Here is a 17,451-nt window from a genome sequence, read left to right on the forward strand (position 1 = left end):
TGGGACCTTTAATCGGTCTGGAAGGGAATAGAAACACACCAGGCCATCCAGAGAGAGGGGGAGAGAGAGAAGGAGAGAGAGGAAGGGAGGGCGCGGAAGCTACCTAGATGAGTCCCAGGGTCAGGGAGCCTCACCAAACCGGTGAAGTCCCGGAGGTCAAGGAGCAGGTGGACTGTTGTGAGGCCGCTATCACTTTAGGACGGGGCAGCTCGGTGGGAGAAAGAAAAGACGAGAAAAGACTTGGAATTCGAAAAAGAGAGGTCATAACGGAAGGGGCTTCCAGGAGCCAGGCAGACGTACAGGTGGAGGGCAGAAAAAGACACGGGAGGTCCCGCAACCCCCTTAAGGGCTCTGGGGCCATGAAGATGGAGGTTAAAGAAAGCCGGGGTGGGGCGGGGGTACAACGAGGTGGCGGGAGGCGGTGGCAAATCCAAAGTTAAAAGAAGACAGAGGAGGCTTCAGGTCCCTACACCCCCCCCTCCCCGGGGCTGGGTGCTGCGACGGAGGAAAATCTAAGATCAAAGGAACGGTCGGGGAGGCTCCCGGCCCCTTTCCCGGGTGTGGATGGGACCGAGCAAGGCTCTGGGCGCCCGGGGAGAGGCCGCGCGGCACGGGGCCGTCCCGTCTAGTGGTAGTGGCCCCCCAAGTGCGAGGCGGCAGCCACCGCGCCGAAGGGCCCGGGCGGGGGCTGCAAGCCGGGGCTGGGGTAGAGGGCTGCGGTGGCGGCGGCGGCGGTGGCGGCGGGGCCCGGGCCCGGCCAGTAGGAGAAGCCCGCGGGCGCGACACCGGCCGAGGCGGCCATAAGGTTGAGTTTGGAGAGGCCCGGGAAGGGCAGCGGGGCGAGGCCCGCAGGCAGCTTGTAGAGCGCGCCGTCCTGGGCGGCGGCGGCGGCTGCGGCGGCGGCGGCGGCGGCGTGGGCGTGCGCGGGAGGCGGCTGGCAGGCCTGGGCCAGACCCTGGAAGTCGAAGCGGTAGGCGTAGCGCTTGCCGTGCACCTTGCTCATGATGTTCTTGTCGTAGTAGTAGCGCAGCGCGCGGCTCAGCTTGTCATAGTTCATGTTGGGCTTGCTCTTGCGCTCCCCCCAGCGCCGCGCCACCTCGTCTGGGTCCGTGAGCTTGAACTCGCCGTGGCCGCCCTCCCACGCGATGCAGCCGGCGTTGGCCCGGTCCGCCAGGAGCTCCAGCAGAAACTGCCACAGCTGGATCTGCCCGCTGCCTGTGGGGAGGGGGCGGTCAGCCAGGGACGGGACGGGGGAGGCAGGAGGGAGGGCAAGAGGTGAGGCGGCAGACAGCGCGGGCCGGTGGGAACCCGCGTCGGGGAGGGGAAAAGGGCGCGTTGGGCAGGGACAGGGTAGCCGGGCGCCGCTGCAGCCCCTGACCCGGGAGGAGCTGATGGGCCCAGCGGTCCTGAGCCTTTCCTGTGCTTCTGCACAATGGAAACATTGTGCTCCCTCTTAGAAGGACGAAGCCCCGCGGGCTCTTGGCTTTGTGAGAATGGGGGAGGGGGACGAAGCGCAGCCTCCTCGGCGTGGAGGCAGCAGCGCACCGGGGCCCGCGACTCTGGGAAGCCAGCAAGGGGCGAACACCGGCCTCTATTGCCACCGTGGGCCTGCGCCCTTATTCGGAGCAGAGAGGAGCCTACGGGACCGCACAGGGTAGACTGCGCAGGTGCTTGGACGGCCACATGTCCAGCTGGACCATGTCCGCAAGTCCAGGGGAAAGAGACCCCGGTACCGCGGGACCACCCGGCCGCTAGAGGAGGCCTAGGCCAAAGGCTACAGTTGGATCGGTCCCGCCTGAGGTTAGGGTTAGGAAGGTCAGACTCTGAAGGCTCCCCACTCTCTTCAGGATCGGGGTGCGGAGCGCCGCGCTGGCGCTACTCGGGTTCCGCCCTGGTTTTCGGAACAGCCGGGATTCCCAGCATGGGAAGGTGTCCTACTTTGGGGCCCGATGCACAGCTCTGAAGAGAGGAGATAAGACCGGAAAGCCGTTGGGCTTGAATCCCTGCCTCCTCTCATCTTTGGCCATCTCTGGGCTCATGGGGCCTAGCGGTCCGATTTGGGAATTGCTGGAAGCGCCAAGCAGGATTTTCCTGGATGGCGATGAGAGAGAGGACTGCCCGAGAATTCCCACTCCCCTGTTTTGGAGCCTCAGTCAGAGAAGTGGAGAAAAATTTTGATACACTGACTTCTTCTCACTCTCTTTTAGGAGAGAAGGGGGGAAAGGATTTTGCTCAAAGTCGTCTGATTATTGATTCGAACCAAGCCTGATGGACCTCTCTTCCTCTCTCAACCACTCGCTCTGAACCCAGACGCTGGCCCTCACCATCATTTCAACCCCAGTCTCTCCACACCAGCTCAGCGAGTAGCTGCCTGACTCCAGGTCGGGAGCTCTAAGGTCAGGATCAAGGGACAGTTAAGGGAAGGTTTAGGTTAAAATGCACAGCTGGCTCCCACACAGACCGACATCAGAGGCTTGGAAACCCATTCTCCTTGGGAGTCATGTGCCCTTTTGGAAAAAGCAGTTGCTAACGTTGTCATTATGGTTACTGTAACTTGGTGAGCTCTAGAGTACTGGGGTGTGGGGAGGCTGTGGAGAGGCTTTGCCTGGAGGGCCAGCCAGGCTCTGAAACCAACAAGGCAAAGCCAAGAGTAATTCAGCGAACCTGAGAATCAACATTAGTGGTCCCACCGACTTGGCCCCTAGAGCCTGGCGGGCCTGGGCCAGTGAGGCAGGTAGGTGCTGGCCCAGTGCTAGTGGGGAGAAGGGGTGGAGTGGCCAGGGAGTAATTACACTTCGCCTGGATGTGGACCCCGCCTTGTGTTCCTGCTGCCAAGAGGGGAAGGACACCAAGCACCTGGGTCCTGGCCCCTCAGTGTAAAAAGGCCAAGGGTCAGGATCCTCTCCCTCTGCCCTGGTGTGCAGGTCCAGCTCTGGGACTCAGAATATACTGGAGTGGAACCAAAGGCCAAATGAATACCCCCTCCCCTCAGCCTCTCCACAGTCATGCCGCATTGCACATCCCTTCCACTCTCCGATCTCCTAGCGGTGGCACCTGTCATTCTGGGGTGGGTGTCCCGGCCTCCATCCACTGTCCTCACCCCTCCTCCCCTGCTTTCGGGCCAGCTCACCTTTCTGTACAGCCGGGCTCAGCGGCCCCCAACCGGGGCTCTTTCCTTCCTTGAAGAGACCGTCTCCGACGGGATCTGTAGCAGCAGGAAAAAAACAGTCAGGAGGACCCGGACGGAGGTTGTGGGCTTGACCGAGAGGGCTCCCGGCCAAGACTCGGAGGGTGGGGGATCGAGGGTTGGTTCCTGGGTGTGAGGCTAGGGGCTCGAGCTGCCAGCTCCTCCTCCCCGATCCTGGCCCGGGCGCGCGCCGCGCGGAGCCCCTCCATAACGCCCAAGTCAGGAAACGCGTCCAGGAAAAAGGAAATCCGCTTTCCGAACGGGCCGGCGGGAGCCTTATAAAGCCGAGCAGGGAGTGCGCCAGCGGAGCGGGAGCGCCCAGAGCCCATCCGAGAAGAGAGGAGGGCGCCTGGAAGGCTGGGCTGGTGGGAACGCTCGGAGCACGGAGGTGTGGAGCCAAGAGGGCGCTGGGGCGACGCTCAGCTGACCGCAGCTTCCCAACGCTGAACGTGCACTGAGTCAGTCCCCTGCCACACCGAAGACTCCTGCTCCCCCTACCAGGCTCCCTCAGCCGCTGAGCTCGCGCCCTCGGCCTCCCAGGTTCCCAGTCTCCTCACTTTGAGTCCTTAGACCTCACACTAAAACCCCAAAGCTCTCCATCTGCCTTTAAGGTCCCCCAGTGCCCTACATTGCTCAGTCCTCCCAGCAATCCTAGTCTCTGGACCGCGTTCCGTTCCCTTGGACCCCAGCAACCCCTTCCCATGCCCGAACCCAAACTTCCGGCCCCAGGTCCTGGTGCCTCCAGCCCCTGGCTGGTCCCTGGTACCTGGCAGGTACATGTTGATCAGCAGGGGCTGGGAGGCGCCGCTCTGTCTCATCGCCGCCAGGGACTGGGTGGTGGGAGGTGGGGGTGGGGATGAGAAAGGGGGACGCGTCAGGCTTTGCGCTCGGGGCACCGATCCCCGCCCGAGGCAACCGCGGGTGACAAGAAGACGGCTCGGGTCCGGCAGGGCCTGGCGGGAGGGGGCTGCCCGGGTGTGGCGGGGGATGGAGAGGGTCCTGGAGCGATGCTCCCAGCTACCAGGCTGCCTGGAACCCTCCGGCCCCCCGCGCGGGCAGGGGCCGCAATTTCCGTTTTAATTAAAGCGAAGCTGCCTCGGCCCCCCGGACCCCGCCCCCGCCCCTCTTATCGCCCGATCGCAATAAAGTCTCCAACGCGCAGCGCCGCAGCCAAGCGCACCCAGCAGCCCCCAGCGCCCCGCAACCCAGGAGACGCGCGGGGGATGGGCTTGGGCCTCCCACTCTGATAGGGGTCGGGAGCGCATTTCTTTTGCGCCTCCTTGACTCTCAGCAAACAGCGATGGGGCAGGGTACTCGGCCCCACCTCGGACCCCAGGGGCCACAGCCCCTCCTTCCGCCCATTGCAGCCCCCATCACCGCTCCACTCTCCTCCCCCTTCCTCCCCCCACCCCCACCCGGGTTCCCGTCTCCAGGCTGCGTTATCTGCATCTTCACTTTTAAATTTCCGCTTCCCTCCCTCTCGCCTGTCGCTCCGCTCCCGGCCCGGGCAGCGGCTGCTCCCGTTATCTCCGCTCCCTCCTCCTCCCTGAACCTCCTCCCTCCTCCTCCTCTCTCACTCTCTGCTCTTCCCTAGAGACCGGATCTCTTTACCCGTCTCCCTCTTGCTTTGGCCTGTTTCTTGCCTTTCCAGGCCTCTGGGCCAGCGCCGGGTCTCCCCCCCTCCCCAACTTCTAGCGGTTTGTCCTTCCTCCCCCTTTCTAGGTCTCTCCTTCTTCCTCATCTAGCCTCTTCAGTGCCATCCCGTTTCCTGTCTCTACTCTCTCTCAGTCCTATGTCTCTCCTTCCCCTCCTTTTTTCATTCATTTTGTCCTGATAATATGTGTCAGGCAGGAGGCTCATGAGCCCTCTTCCATTTCCCCCAGAAGAATTGCTCTTCCATCCTTCCCCATCCCCTGTCCTCCCAGCCTACCATCCACCATCTCAACTACTGGCCTCCTGGTTGTCCCTGAACCAGGCTGCAGTTGGCACCTTGCTCTAGCAGGAGTAGAATGACTGAAAAGCTGATGTGGTTCCCAGGTGGCCTGAAGTCTCTGAGTACCGGTGGGGCTTCCTGGCTCAAGAGAGGCTAGCTAAGGAGGGATGCTAGCTGCAGATGAGGCTCTGGGCTTAGGAACCCACCTGCAGCCAGGCAGCACCTGGCGGCTACTGTCAGTATTGGTAATCTGAAGTCCTTTCTCTCTTGCTGCTTAAGCCCAGGAGGTGAGGAGGCCTGGGACTCCAGAGCACATTGATCAGAGTGGGCAAGTTTCCTGCAGGATCCATGATTCTGGGATGCCTGACTGATGACGGCTAGAGAGTCCAACTTGAGGAGTTCTGCAGGGCCCAGGTTCATTCCTCACTTGCTGTAACTGCTGGAGTGTTCGCCTTTGTTGAAGGAGGAGTGAGGGAGGCAGAGTCCAGGACCCTAAAGGAAGATGTAGATGAGAAATTGCGGGCAGGGGGTGGGTGGGGGGACAAAGATAAGAGATTAGGATGTTTGCCAGAGACCAAACCCAGGGCTTCACGAGAGGGGAGGGCCTTGGAGATGGAGATGAGGTTCCAATCCCTTTCCTTCATGCCTTCTTATTTCTTTCCCAGATAGAAAATGATGAGCAGGAGGCCAGAGCTGAGAGAGTGGGGAGGCAGTGGGGTTCACTCAATGCTCTCAGCAGAAGGCTGAGACAGACAGAAGGGATAGGTGCTCAGAGCTGGAGGTCTATCCAGATATCCCAGCTCCGGACTGCTGAGGGATCAACAGCTCAGGCTCTGTGTCTCTGCCTCATTGAGGACTCAGGTGCTGAAGGGGTAGGTGAGCTCTGGAAAGAGGTTGAGAGGTGCTCCCCCTCCATCCCACTGTCCCTGGGTCTTGGCTGCACCAGAAAGGAGATGACCTCTTTCATCCCCTTTGGCCTTGGCTGAGTGCAGCCAATGGATGAGTCCCAGGTAGCTTCTTCTCCATCCTCCTCCCACCTGGCTGGGCCCCAGACCCAGAGGGTTCTGCTGACCATCAACCTGCCTAGAATAGGAGGAGGTTGGAAAAGTGAGAACACTCTCGGCCGGGCCTCTAAGCCCCTACTCCTTAGGCTCCAGTGTGGGAAGCAGAGTTGGACCCCTAGGTCCAGGAAACCCTAGAAGGTTTGTATTAACAAAGGCTGCAGCAAATATTAGCTCTCTTAACTCACTAGTTGTACAGATGAGGACACTCAGCCCTAGAGACAGGGAGTGTCCTATTCAAGCTCCCACTGCCATTCCTGAAGCCATCTTGCTGACTCTTCCCAGCAGCCACAGACCTTCCTAGAGGGATGGGGAATACTAGATCTCCTTTTGCCCATGCTTACCCCTGCAAAACAGGAAGAGGGAAGAAGGGCTGCTGGGCTCTGAGGCTCGTTTGTCTGGGTTCTAGGTTCAACTCTGGTTCCCCCATTTCTTAGTTGTATGACTTTGGGGGAAGTTAGTCTCTACATCTATAAAATGGGGATTACAGTATCTACCATACAGAATTATGAGGCTTATATAGCCTGTGCTGACCACTCAGACAGGTTCTATACATTAAGCTATTGTTACTATTACCATTCTCCAAGGGGACAGTTAGGAGCCTGTGACCAGGCAGGAACTCCAGACTCTTTGGGGGCCCACAGAAGTGTGGGGTTCTGCTGAGGCCTGAGGCTTTTAAATCCAGCTCTGGTCAGCCTTCCCTTAACAGTCTGAATTTAGGATCAAGAGCCCAGGGTTCAAGTCCTGGTTTTGTCACTGGTCATTTGGATGATCTCATCAAGGCTTCTCCCTCGCAGACAGCCCAGCTTCCTTCCTGATTGGTGAAATGGATTAAGTATGGAAGGTTTTAGAAGAACCAAATGCAACAGGGGCATGGGCTCTAGAATCCATCCATTTAGAAAGCAGAACTCATACCCTATCTAGAATTCTGTCCCTTGATCCCTCAACCCTACCCTGGAATCCATGGTGGCGGGGGACCAGTGCAGGAGAATGAAGGCCCTATTTGGACGGCCCCAGTGCTTTTTCATAACACCACAAGCATTTTTAGTGGTTTCTCCTTGAATCCTCACAACTCCATGAGACCGACAAGGTGGAGATCAATAGCCCCACTTTACAAGTGAGGGAATGGAGGTTCAAGGATGCTATATGATTAGATCCCAGATGTTCTGACTTGTAGTCCAGGGCTCTTCCCACAGGAGCAGATGCCTGACTTTGCACAGGTGGACCCTTGGGAATGGCTCAAGTCCAAGTCTAACTGTTCTCCGATATTGGTTACCTCCTCTGGGTTTGGGCGATGACCTGGGCCACTCCTCCTCATTGGTAGGTCCCCTAGGGGCTTGAAATCACAAGCATCCCTGAATGACAGAATGAGGGGAGTCCCAAGGGCTTTGAGGGCCCTGCCTATGTGCGATCATGAGTGTCATTAACTGGGCCAAATGGGGAACTGGGTAGAAACTGCACTGGTGCCAGGGGTTCTGGTGGCTGCTACCACTCAGCCCCAGCATGCCTGAGGGCTTCTGCCACGGGCTCCAGAATCCAGGCTCACTGTGGTCAGTGAGTGAGGAGTGGCCTCTCCAAATCACCAATCCTCTGAAGAGAGGGGAGGGAGAGGAAGAATGAATAGAGGGTTCTTTGGAACAGCTGAGAGGAAGGGTATGAAAATGCTTTGTCAATGCCGGAGCTCAATATCATGATGGGATTGTTATGATTCACACAAAGGATCTGGGGGCTCCACTCAGAGAAAGTCTCCCCTTTAGAAGGCCCTGGGAGGCAGTGGGACCTCTCGCCCATCTCTCCTCTTACAGCTTTGCTTCTTTGTAAAGCAGAAATTCTATAAAGCTGGGAAAAGGGTGCAGGGTTTGCTCAGTTGGATAGGGAGCCAGGGCAAAGAGAAAGGCTGGAAATGTGCTGGGGAGCTCTGCATAGCGTTAAAGAGGTCCTGCTGTGCAGGCATGCAGGTGCCTGGCCCAGGTGGTTGAAATTCAGCTATGAGCCCTGCTGTAGGACTGTGTACACCCAAACCAGAGGATGGCAAAGGCACCATGTGTGCTATGGTACACATGGCCCAAGCTCATCGGCCTTTACCAAGGAGAGGTGTGGGACTGGTTGTATTTAACAGGACCCCCAGGATTCTTACCAGTAGTTTTCTCAGCCCTATCAGGGTCTAGCCACATATATCCTCAGCCCGTTTACGCTCTGTAGTCAAGAATCCTAAAACCTGAGAGGAGGGTCAGGTTGGCAGGCAAGGACCTTAAGAAGAATTAGGATGAAGATTACAAAGCAAGACATCAAGAAAGAGGCAAGAGGGGCAGGCAGGTTCAGGAGCCTTTATTGGGGGTCCTCAGGGGAGATGTCAAGGCTGCGAAGCTTAATGCTGGACTCTTCGAATGGACTGCAGCAGCCCGGTGTGGGCCTGCGTGCCGAATTCACTGTAGTTACGGAACTCCCCACTGTGCCGGTCCCGCTCCAGTACATACTGGTAGCCCCGGTAGCCTGGGTACTGGTAGGCCACCCACCTAGGCCAGTGAGAGCACAAGGGTGGTAAGCAGCCTCTGCCTCTACCCCCAACCAAAGTCCCCCATTAGTAGCCCTCATTTCTCAGCCCCTGCTCCAAAACCATTGCTTCAACTTTCCCTACATGGATCTCTTCCTGCCCTGCCCACTGCTCCAGGTCTTCTTATCATGGTCTTCCCCTTGTCCCCTATTCCCACCCTCCATTGCCTCTTCATCCATCTTTTAAAAAATCCCTTCCACTATCCCCACATTGGCTCCCTGACTCCTATCTCCTACTGCCTGGCCCCACAGTCTGTCTCCATCATCTCACTTCCCCCATCTCTCAGCTCCCAGCATCTCTTTACCATGTCTCTTAGCACACCATCACCTTTCCCAACCTCGCTCCCTGAAGACAATTGCCTCCCTTCTCTTCTCATCTCCTTTGTTCCAGTCCCAGGACTCACGCTCCAGAGCTGACTTTGAGGGAACCCACATCCTTGCTGGCCCAGCCCATGGAGGGCAGGGATGGGTAGTCATCGCTGAGTTCAAACTTGCTGCCCTGGAAGTTCTCCCCCTCGAACAGTGTCACACGGCTGTCACTGTGATTCTGAAAGGTGGGAGTGGACAGGTCAGGCCCTCCAAAGAAGTGTTAATGGGTACATTCTCAGTCCCATTTTCCCCATCTTCCCTCCCAACACAGCTGTGCAGACACTTTGGCTCCACAGACATTCCCAGAGATCAGTCCATCATGTCCATAACACTCTGGGAACCTGGGATGTTCAGAAGTCCCCAGCCTAGTCCCTTCTATGGCTTTGATTGGAGGTGGGGAGACTGAGGGTTTCCCCAGAGACCCTTCCAGGCCAGGGCTAGAGGGCATCTTGTAATATGGACCTATTTGCTGAAGGCAAATCAGAGATCCCAAGAGAAATTTGGCCCATTAACCAAGATAGTTTTCCTAAAGGCCTAATTGACTACTCAATCCCCTGGCCAGGACCTTGGGTACAGTCTCGCAAAGGACTGGATCCCAGCTAAGGGATGACAGAGTCAGAACAGACAGGGCAGGGATCAGTGTTGGTTGGGTCTTGCCTTCCATAGCACTAGAGTCTTCCTCTCCTGGAATGGAGAAACTAGGCTAAGTCAGCATTTGCTCTTTGGCCTCTACCTCTCAGCCGCAGGCCTCAACAGAGGGTACCTAAGTCAGCACAAGTGAGAAGTGAGATCCCGCCCTCCAGTGACTTATTTGATTCATTGCCAACCCTTACTCCACATACATACACACAGAGACTGACCCCTTTTCTCCAATGATCCCTAAATCGAGTTCTAGTCTTGTCTTCATGTTAACACTTGTGTCTGAAGGCTTCTTCTGAGCCCCATTTCCACACCTGTGTATGAGGCTAACGGCAGCCACCCCAGCCTTACAGGACTGTGTGATGACAGAGGCACTCTCTCATAGGTGTGGAGGACACGAAGTGAGGAACCATAGGTGCTCAAGACCGGCCCAGTCTCAGTGCTGTCCGTGGTGCTGATTTTGGGTACCTGACTTGGGCCCACTTTTTGAACTTGTAGAAACACTTCTGGTTCTGGGAAGTAATGCCGCTACCACCCATCTAGGAATTGTATTTGTATGTTCCCATACGTGACTGGACAGCCTTTCTGAGGTGCCATGGTGGGGTCAGGGTCTGAAGCTAGGAGCTAGGTGGTAGGGGCCGGTGGCGGGGTGGGAGGCTGCTGTGCTTACTGCGCAGAGCACTGGGCGGAAGGAGAGCAGCTGGTCACTGTGATGGCCGCCACTGCCACTCCAGGCACTCCAGCGAGGATAGTCACCCTTCTCCAGAATGAACTGCTGTCCCTGGAAGTCGGGGTACTCAAAGGCCACCCAACTGGGGAAAGATAAAGGAACCTGGGAGGCATCTGCCCCAGCCTCACACCTTCCTCCCCCACTCTTAACCCCACTGTGTTCGAGAAGACTGAAACCAGTCTTTTTCTCCAACCCTAGGCCCTTACCCTGACATACACAGCTCATGGCAATCTGGCCCCCTCTAGAAGCTGAAGACCCTAAATCTTACTATCCAGGATTTGAGGGACCCAGACTTCCAGCTTAGGCTCCGCAGGTTGGAAGGAATTTTCCAGCTTCTGAAGATCACCCGACCAAGAGTTCCTACCTCAAGCATTTAGGTGCTTGCAAAGGTAGGTGTAGGACGCCCCACCTCCCCAACCTGCAGTGGAGATCCGTGATAGCAACAACCTGCAGTAGTCGGGGGCCCCAGGCTCTCAGAGACCAGGGTGGAGCGAGAGGAAGAGATTTGGCTTCTTCTATTATACCAAGCGCAGAGGCATCTAACTGCACAGAGAAAAACTCTGGATAGGAAATAACTACACTAGGAACCGCTTCAGGGTTCAGGCTGGTTCCACCTGGCACCCGCAAAGTATTGTCCGTCGCCTTTATCTCTTCGGTTCACACGTTTTGTCTTATGGCGCATGGCGAGTTCTGGGGAGGCCAAGGGGTTCCCTATGTGGGTCGGTCTCTCCCAGGCAGGGCTAACAGTCTAGGGAAAGGAGGACCGAGAGCTGAGGTCCCAGGCTTGAAGCTTAGGCCAGGGGATCCCGGCGCCCCCCAACGCAGCCTGGCGGTTCCTGGACCGACACTCACGCGCCATTTTCCACCTTGACAGAGCGCACCCTGCGCAGGCCTCCGCGCTCCGCGACGTTCGCGCAGTCGCTCAGCAGCCGGCAGCGGCGGCCCTGGAAGTCCTCCTCGTCCCAGAGCGTGAGGCTGGCGGGCGCCGGGCCCGGAGCAGGGGCGCTGCTCATGCCACTGCGGGTGAGAAGGGCAGGACCAAAAGTTCAGCGTCCGACGGGCGCCCTCCCGGGCCCAGACCCGCTCAACCCGGGCTGGGGCAGGGTGAAGAACGCCCGGCTGGACCCGGGCTGCTAGCGGCTCTCCGTCACCTCGCCCTCCCCCGCCCCGGAGACACCCTGTCCGAACCCAAGTATTCACCGGGTGGGGTGAGGGCTGTACTGACGGAAATCGGAAATCGAAGAGGCTGCGCGTGGGCCGGGCGTGAGGGTCTTTATAATGGGCCTCGCCCCCCTCCCGCATTCTCTTCCGCTGGGGTGGGGTTGCTGAGTCAGCGGGCAGGCTGCGGTCAGTTCTGGTGTCCTCTGGGGGAGCCCAGGCCTTTCCCGAAGCCGCCAATCTGGCCCCATCCCTCGGGGATCACAATAGAAAGTGCTGAGGCACACGTCCCGCGCCCGCCGCAGCTGAGGCTGACTCCGCTTTTTCTTTTTGGGGGGCCTGAGTCAGGCAAAGCGCTCCCGACCTCTGGGCAGAATGCGCCCTCCCTGGCCCAGACCTTTAGTGATGGAGGTACCAGGCCACTCTGGTACCTCCGGGTACCAGAGTACCTGGGTTCCAGGCCACCCGGCTAAGACCTCAAATTCTTGACTTGAGGCTCGGGAGTTCTTCCCTACGTCTAAACTCCACCTACTTCCTCTTTTGAGCGACGCTGGACGGGATCAGACGCGGCTCTCTGCAAGAGACTTTCCTCACACCCTCTGTCGTCTTTCCCACTGTGGCTCCTTTCCTCCCAAGCTTGAGTTCCCAGACGCGCGCTCAACTCCCGGCTCAGCGCTCCGGGAGTTTACTTGGGCAGAGGCCAAGAGAAAGCAATGACCAGGACTCGCCGCAAGGCGGCGTTGAGCTCAGGAAACCTAAACCGCCCTAGGGAGGGCGCGGATTTATAAAGCGCTTAGAAATAATAGTAACTAAGGGAGCGGCTCACTGTAGGTAGAATGTTTCAACCTCAGCGCTACGGTCCCAGTCGCCAGACAGAGTTCCCGGCTCTGAGGACTCCGGTCTGGATCTGAAGTTTCTAGGCTCTTGCCCTCAATCCCAGAGCCGTGGGGGGGGGGGGGGGGGAGAAAGGTGAAGAGTGGGGGAGGCGGGGAAGGAGGAGGAAAGGCTTGGGGCCTCCAACGGAAGCTGCAGGGAGCACATTTCCTCCCAATTTACAGCCGAATTTCCTAACCGTCATAGCCCATACCCGTCAATAAGGCACAAAGACTTCTGGCAAAATCGTGAGTTTCCCTTAATGGAGCGGGTATTTCAGCAGAAGTGGAGGGGAGAGTGAGAAGGCAACTACTATTTTGTTGTTCCCATGAGCCAAGTGCCTTCTTTATAGACTCAACAACAGTCCGGTGAGGTAGGCTTGGACATACAGACGTGGAAACTGAGGCACCAGGGGGCATAGGGCCTCCTCCACATTCCCGCAGCCAGTGTCAGAGGACGATTAGAACCTAAACCCCTTGACTCCAAACCCAATGCTCTTACTGCTCAACATCCTGTGACTAAAAGGACTCATGGGCCATAAGCAGCCACCCCAGCTCCTGGCAATCTACAATGCTGGCCAGCCCTCCTTTCTCTCAATGGCCAAGCTCATTCCCACCTCAGAGCCTCCCACTACCTGGAGTGTCTTAGTCACAGATCTTGGCAAGCAGGTTCATTTGTTACCTCCTGGGTGATGCTGTTCCTGGCACTTACTGTTCATCATATCAGCCTCTTTTCCTTAGTGTTTATCATTTTGTAAAGTCGATCATCTTTTATGAGTGTTCATGGGTGCACTGAGCGTCTCCCTTACTAGAGTGTAAGCTCCATTAAAAGAGGCAGGGGTTACATCTATCTTGTTGTTATCCTCAAACCCAGCAGTCCTGGACACAGAGCAGGTGCTCAATAAAACCTGAGTGAGGGAACAAGGTGGTCAGGCTGGGCCAAATGTCCATGGGGGAAGGAGCATAGAGGAAATTCCCCAGTGAGAAGGCAACGGAAACGGTTTGCCCACTCTACCAGCCCCCTTCCCGGCCCCAGACTTCTGGAGTGCTGAGAACAAGCGCTGGGAGCCACTGGAGCCCCCGTTGGGTCTCTCTTCAGTGGTGAGGAATTGCTCTTGAGGATCATAAGGTATATGAAGGAGGGAGGGAGGCCAGAGCCCGTTCTGGATTCTTCATGTCCTGGCCCTTGCCCTTGGGCTCACAAGTCGGGACTACAGACGCGGCGGGAGGGGAGAACCCAATTTCTCCTTCCTCCCTTTCCCTCCCTCTTCCGTCTCTATCGGGCAATTCTGGATTCGGCCGCCAGGAGGCGCAGGCGGACCGCGCTGGGTGGGAAGCCGGCAAGGTAGAGTGGGATGGAAGCGGGAGTCGGTGGGAGGCTGAGGTCCGAGGGGCGGCGCGCGCGAGTAGCGAGAGCGTCTGGCTGTGCGTCTGCGCTGGTCCGCGACGCGGGCGTCCGGTGTTAGCCTCGAGGGTGAGCGGGTGTCTGTCAGAGGATGGACGCTGCGTCATCGGGAGCTGGGGCTGGGGGCCTGGGCGCGGCCCCGGGATCAGGGTTCCACCTGGGTGGGCAGTTTCCAATCCAGCTGTTGGCCAGAGGACTATACGCTACAGCTACAGGAGGCGCGCGCGCGCGTGTGTGGCCAGGAAAGTAGTGGGGAGGTAATAACAGCTGAGATCCCGATTAGAATGAGCTGTCCAGCTGGAACTTGGGATGGAGACCCTTCGTGTGAGACAGGGCACCTTTCTAGCCCTAAATCCTGATCTTGGCTCTGCTCTAAGAAGCTGTGAGGCACTAGCCAGCCTCTTCCCTCCTGTGTACCTCAGTTTCCTCATCAGAAAAATGGTGTGTGGGGGCCCCCAGCCCATGGCCTTTAGTTCTAGCTGTCTGTGACCGGCTCTCTCAGAAATGGGCACACCCACCGGGGCCACCAGTAGCCAGTTGCCTAGCCCTCTCTCAGGGTCCCCACATCCTCCAGACCTTCCCCCTGGCTCTGGGTTTCCAAGCTGTGGAAAAAGGGAAGAGGGAGCCACTGAAGAAGGAGGGGCTGTCAGGCGGCCCTGCCTCATGTGCTAGAATGGGACTCTGGGACACTTGTTCCTTTTTTGTGCTATGGACCCCCTCCCAGCCTCCTTTCTCCATGAGGCTGATCCAGCTCCAGCCCCCCAGCTTCCCCCCACCCACTCCCCTCTTAGCCACCCCCCACCCCCCGGCAGCTGGTCCTGTTTGTTTTCCTAGATCAGTTGCCCTGAGAGCTTCCTGAAGGATGGGTGCACAGGTGGCTTTGTTTGCCAGCTCAGCGCTCACTCCCACCTCCTCCCCATCCACAGCCTCAGCCTTTGGGTGTGGAGGGGGGAGCTAAGAAAAGAAAAAAATAGTGTCCCCAGATCTAAACTTCCAAGAGACCTCAAGATCTTATAGGGATCTCATCACCCTCAAAGAACTCCCCATCCCCCCCTCCAGTCCTTCATCCCATATGGGGACTTTTGCTCCCATAGAGAAATCTTCACAATTCTACCAAAACACAAATCCCACATGGTACCTTAAGATCCCACAGAGAAACCCTCAGACTCAGTCGTGTGTCCTCAGACCTGAGACCCTCAGATCTCACTCAGAGCCCCATCCCATACGTGGACATACAGATCCGATAAAGAACCCCTCAACCTGATCCTGGGTGCCCACCCAGGCCTCTATCCCATTTAAAGGCTTCCCGAGAATCCCCAGAGACATCTCTCTCATGTAAAGCCCCATCCCTGAACAGCCCTACTTCTCTGTACTGCTGGGCAGCTTAGAAGCACCCGGTGGCCAATGTCTTCTCCTCAAGCCTGCCTGCTCCCATCCCTTTCTCCTCATTTCCCTGGGAAATCAGCCAGGGCTTTGGTGACTGAAGATGCAAATTCTGTGAAGGGCTCCCTCCTCCTCCCCAGGTCCCCTCACCAGCCTCTCCTCTGCAGCCCTGATCCTCCTCCCTCCCCTCACCCCCACCCAGGTCTGGAGCCTGGAACTGGCAGATGAGCACCTTCCCTGGGGCTGTGAGGTCTGGTCTCCTGGGAGACAGAGATAACTGAGTGGGAGATCAGCTCAGTTCAGGCAGGGTCCGACAGCTGGCCCCAAAGAGGGGGGTCCTGAGGGGCTGGGAGCCCCACCCACACACCCATTGTCCTTCCCTGCTAGAAACAGAGCCCCTCTTCTCTGTCCCTCAGTGGGGACACGGGGCTGGCTACCATCCAGGGACATGGGAGGCAGCTTCCTCCCTCACCCCCTCCCCAGACACAAAGCCATGGGGTGGGGGTGGGGGCTGCACAGATGCATTCACGCAGTTCCAGGCACCCAGACACTCACACTAGGAGAGTGTGAGCACTCTCCTAGGATTCAACAGACCCCCAAAGTCACACTCATGTACAGGCAGAAGATTGTTCACTCACTTGTTCCTCAGACATTTAATAAAATGTGCCACATGCCCCTCTGTACTGGGTGTCGGAGTCACGCAGGAGTATGCCCTTGTCACTTACACTCGCACCTATCCCGTTCCATGGTCACCAGTGTCCGAGAGAAGGAGAGAAGGCTGTTCCGTCACCTGCCCAGGATCAGACACACACTGGAGGCTTAAAAGTGCTCGGGAGTCTTGCACTGCTGCCTGGGTTCGAATCCAAGCTCCACTGCTTATCATTGGCACTCTCCTCCTCAGTTTTTCCTTCTGTAAAATGGGAACCATAGTCTTAAAAGCTGTTGTGAAGACTTAAGAGCACGTAGAAACAGAACGGGCCTGCACTACTTACCCAATAAATGTTATCTATTATTGCCCTTGTAGTTGTGATTATGACTGGCTTTGCTGCTTGGTTTCCCCCTGCTCCCCACACCCCCAGGCCTAGCAGGGAGGGAGGCTGGAGTCAGGGCAGCAAGCACAGCTCTGGGATCTGCAGGCCCCTTCCCACATTGGCCTTGTGGAAGCACTCAGGATGGGGAGCCTTCCTGCCTCCCAGCATTCAAGTAACTCTTCTCCTGATCTCAGTTTGGGAGGGTTGGGAAGGTCAAAGGGGGGTATCTCAATTTCTTTTCCTCTGCCCTTCTAGAGAAAGCACTTGGGAGTGGAACTGGAGACCTGCCTTCTGGTCCTGGGGTTTTTCTGGCTCCATATGTGCCCTTGAGCCGGTCACTCCCTCTCTTGAGGCCCCAATTTTGTACTAACTGCTTATCTTGGGGGGTGGGCTCTTAACCCTGACAGCTCTGATCCTGTGATGCCTCAGGAAGGCTCGCTCTCTTCCCTCACCAACCAGCCTCTGCACACACACCCCCACCACCACCTAGCCAGAGTGAGGGGGCGAGTTGCCAAGGTCGCCATGGGGACTAATCTCTAAGAAGGTCAGTGAGGCTCTGGACCTGCCTTGGCCGGATGGGGATTAGCACCTGGTTATGAGCAAACTGCCCCCCCCCCAATGGTGCCTCCACTCCCAGGTCCCCTAACTCTCACCTAGACCCTGGGCAGAGGTTCCAAGTCTGGACCACAACCAGTAGGTGGGTAGGGGGTTAGGGCAGCTGCAGAAGCTGTCTCTACAGCTGTAGCCAAGAAAGCAAAGGGCAGAGATGGGGTCCGACCCATGCCCCTCCCTGCTCAGTGTCCAGCAGGGTCTGAGCCTGGCCCCTCTTCATCTTTTGCCCTTTAATGGGGAGCGATGGGTCTCCCAAGGGAGGGGAGTATCCGCCCTACCCCCAGCTCTGGCTGTAGAAGCCACCTCTCTCTCTCCTCTCTTGGGGGTAATTTCACCCAATGTGGGGATGGAGGCTGCTTTCACTTGGTGAACCGCTACCTCTGCACACATCAAGGCTTCCACCTCCGATTACCCTGACCTTTGACCTGGCATCTTCATATCTGTGAGAATTGTACATCCCTGGTTATGTCCGGTTGCCTCTGTTCTTCTTCTATGGTTTCTCTCTGCCCTCTTCCTAC

At 57.5% G+C, this 17,451-nt stretch overlaps 2 protein-coding genes and 1 long non-coding RNA gene across 4 annotated transcripts; 1 reads left to right on the plus strand and 2 right to left on the minus strand.

The window, feature by feature from the left end:
* FEV (FEV transcription factor, ETS family member) lies at positions 1-4,149 on the minus strand. Its single transcript, XM_047721445.1, has 3 exons — positions 3,954-4,149; positions 3,131-3,205; positions 1-1,215 (listed from the first exon to the last, which is right to left on the minus strand). The coding sequence occupies exons 1-3, from the start codon at positions 4,003-4,005 to the stop codon at positions 626-628; spliced, it is 717 nt and encodes a 238-aa protein (XP_047577401.1). The 5' UTR covers positions 4,006-4,149; the 3' UTR covers positions 1-625.
* Positions 4,150-8,517: 4,368 nt separating this feature from the next.
* On the minus strand, positions 8,518-13,638 carry CRYBA2 (crystallin beta A2). 2 transcript variants are annotated; one of them, XM_047723130.1, is made up of 5 exons: positions 12,163-13,638; positions 11,325-11,489; positions 10,413-10,554; positions 9,139-9,281; positions 8,518-8,697 (listed from the first exon to the last, which is right to left on the minus strand). In XM_047723130.1, exons 2-5 carry the CDS (start codon positions 11,483-11,485, stop codon positions 8,550-8,552), a joined length of 594 nt encoding a protein of 197 aa, XP_047579086.1. In that variant the 5' UTR covers positions 11,486-11,489; positions 12,163-13,638; the 3' UTR covers positions 8,518-8,549. The 2 variants fall into 2 exon arrangements, with proteins under 2 accessions (XP_047579086.1, XP_047579085.1); XM_047723129.1 differs by lacking the exon at positions 12,163-13,638 and adding an exon at positions 11,673-12,052.
* Positions 9,189-11,473, plus strand: LOC125096301 (uncharacterized). The gene is made up of 3 exons (XR_007126128.1): positions 9,189-9,330; positions 10,671-10,861; positions 11,347-11,473. It is a non-coding gene; the product is annotated as an uncharacterized LOC125096301 (long non-coding RNA).
* Positions 13,639-17,451: the final 3,813 nt, after the last annotated feature.

This window comes from Lutra lutra, chromosome 3 (assembly GCF_902655055.1).
Source record: "Lutra lutra chromosome 3, mLutLut1.2, whole genome shotgun sequence".
In the NCBI taxonomy this organism is placed as follows: domain Eukaryota; kingdom Metazoa; phylum Chordata; class Mammalia; order Carnivora; family Mustelidae; genus Lutra; species Lutra lutra.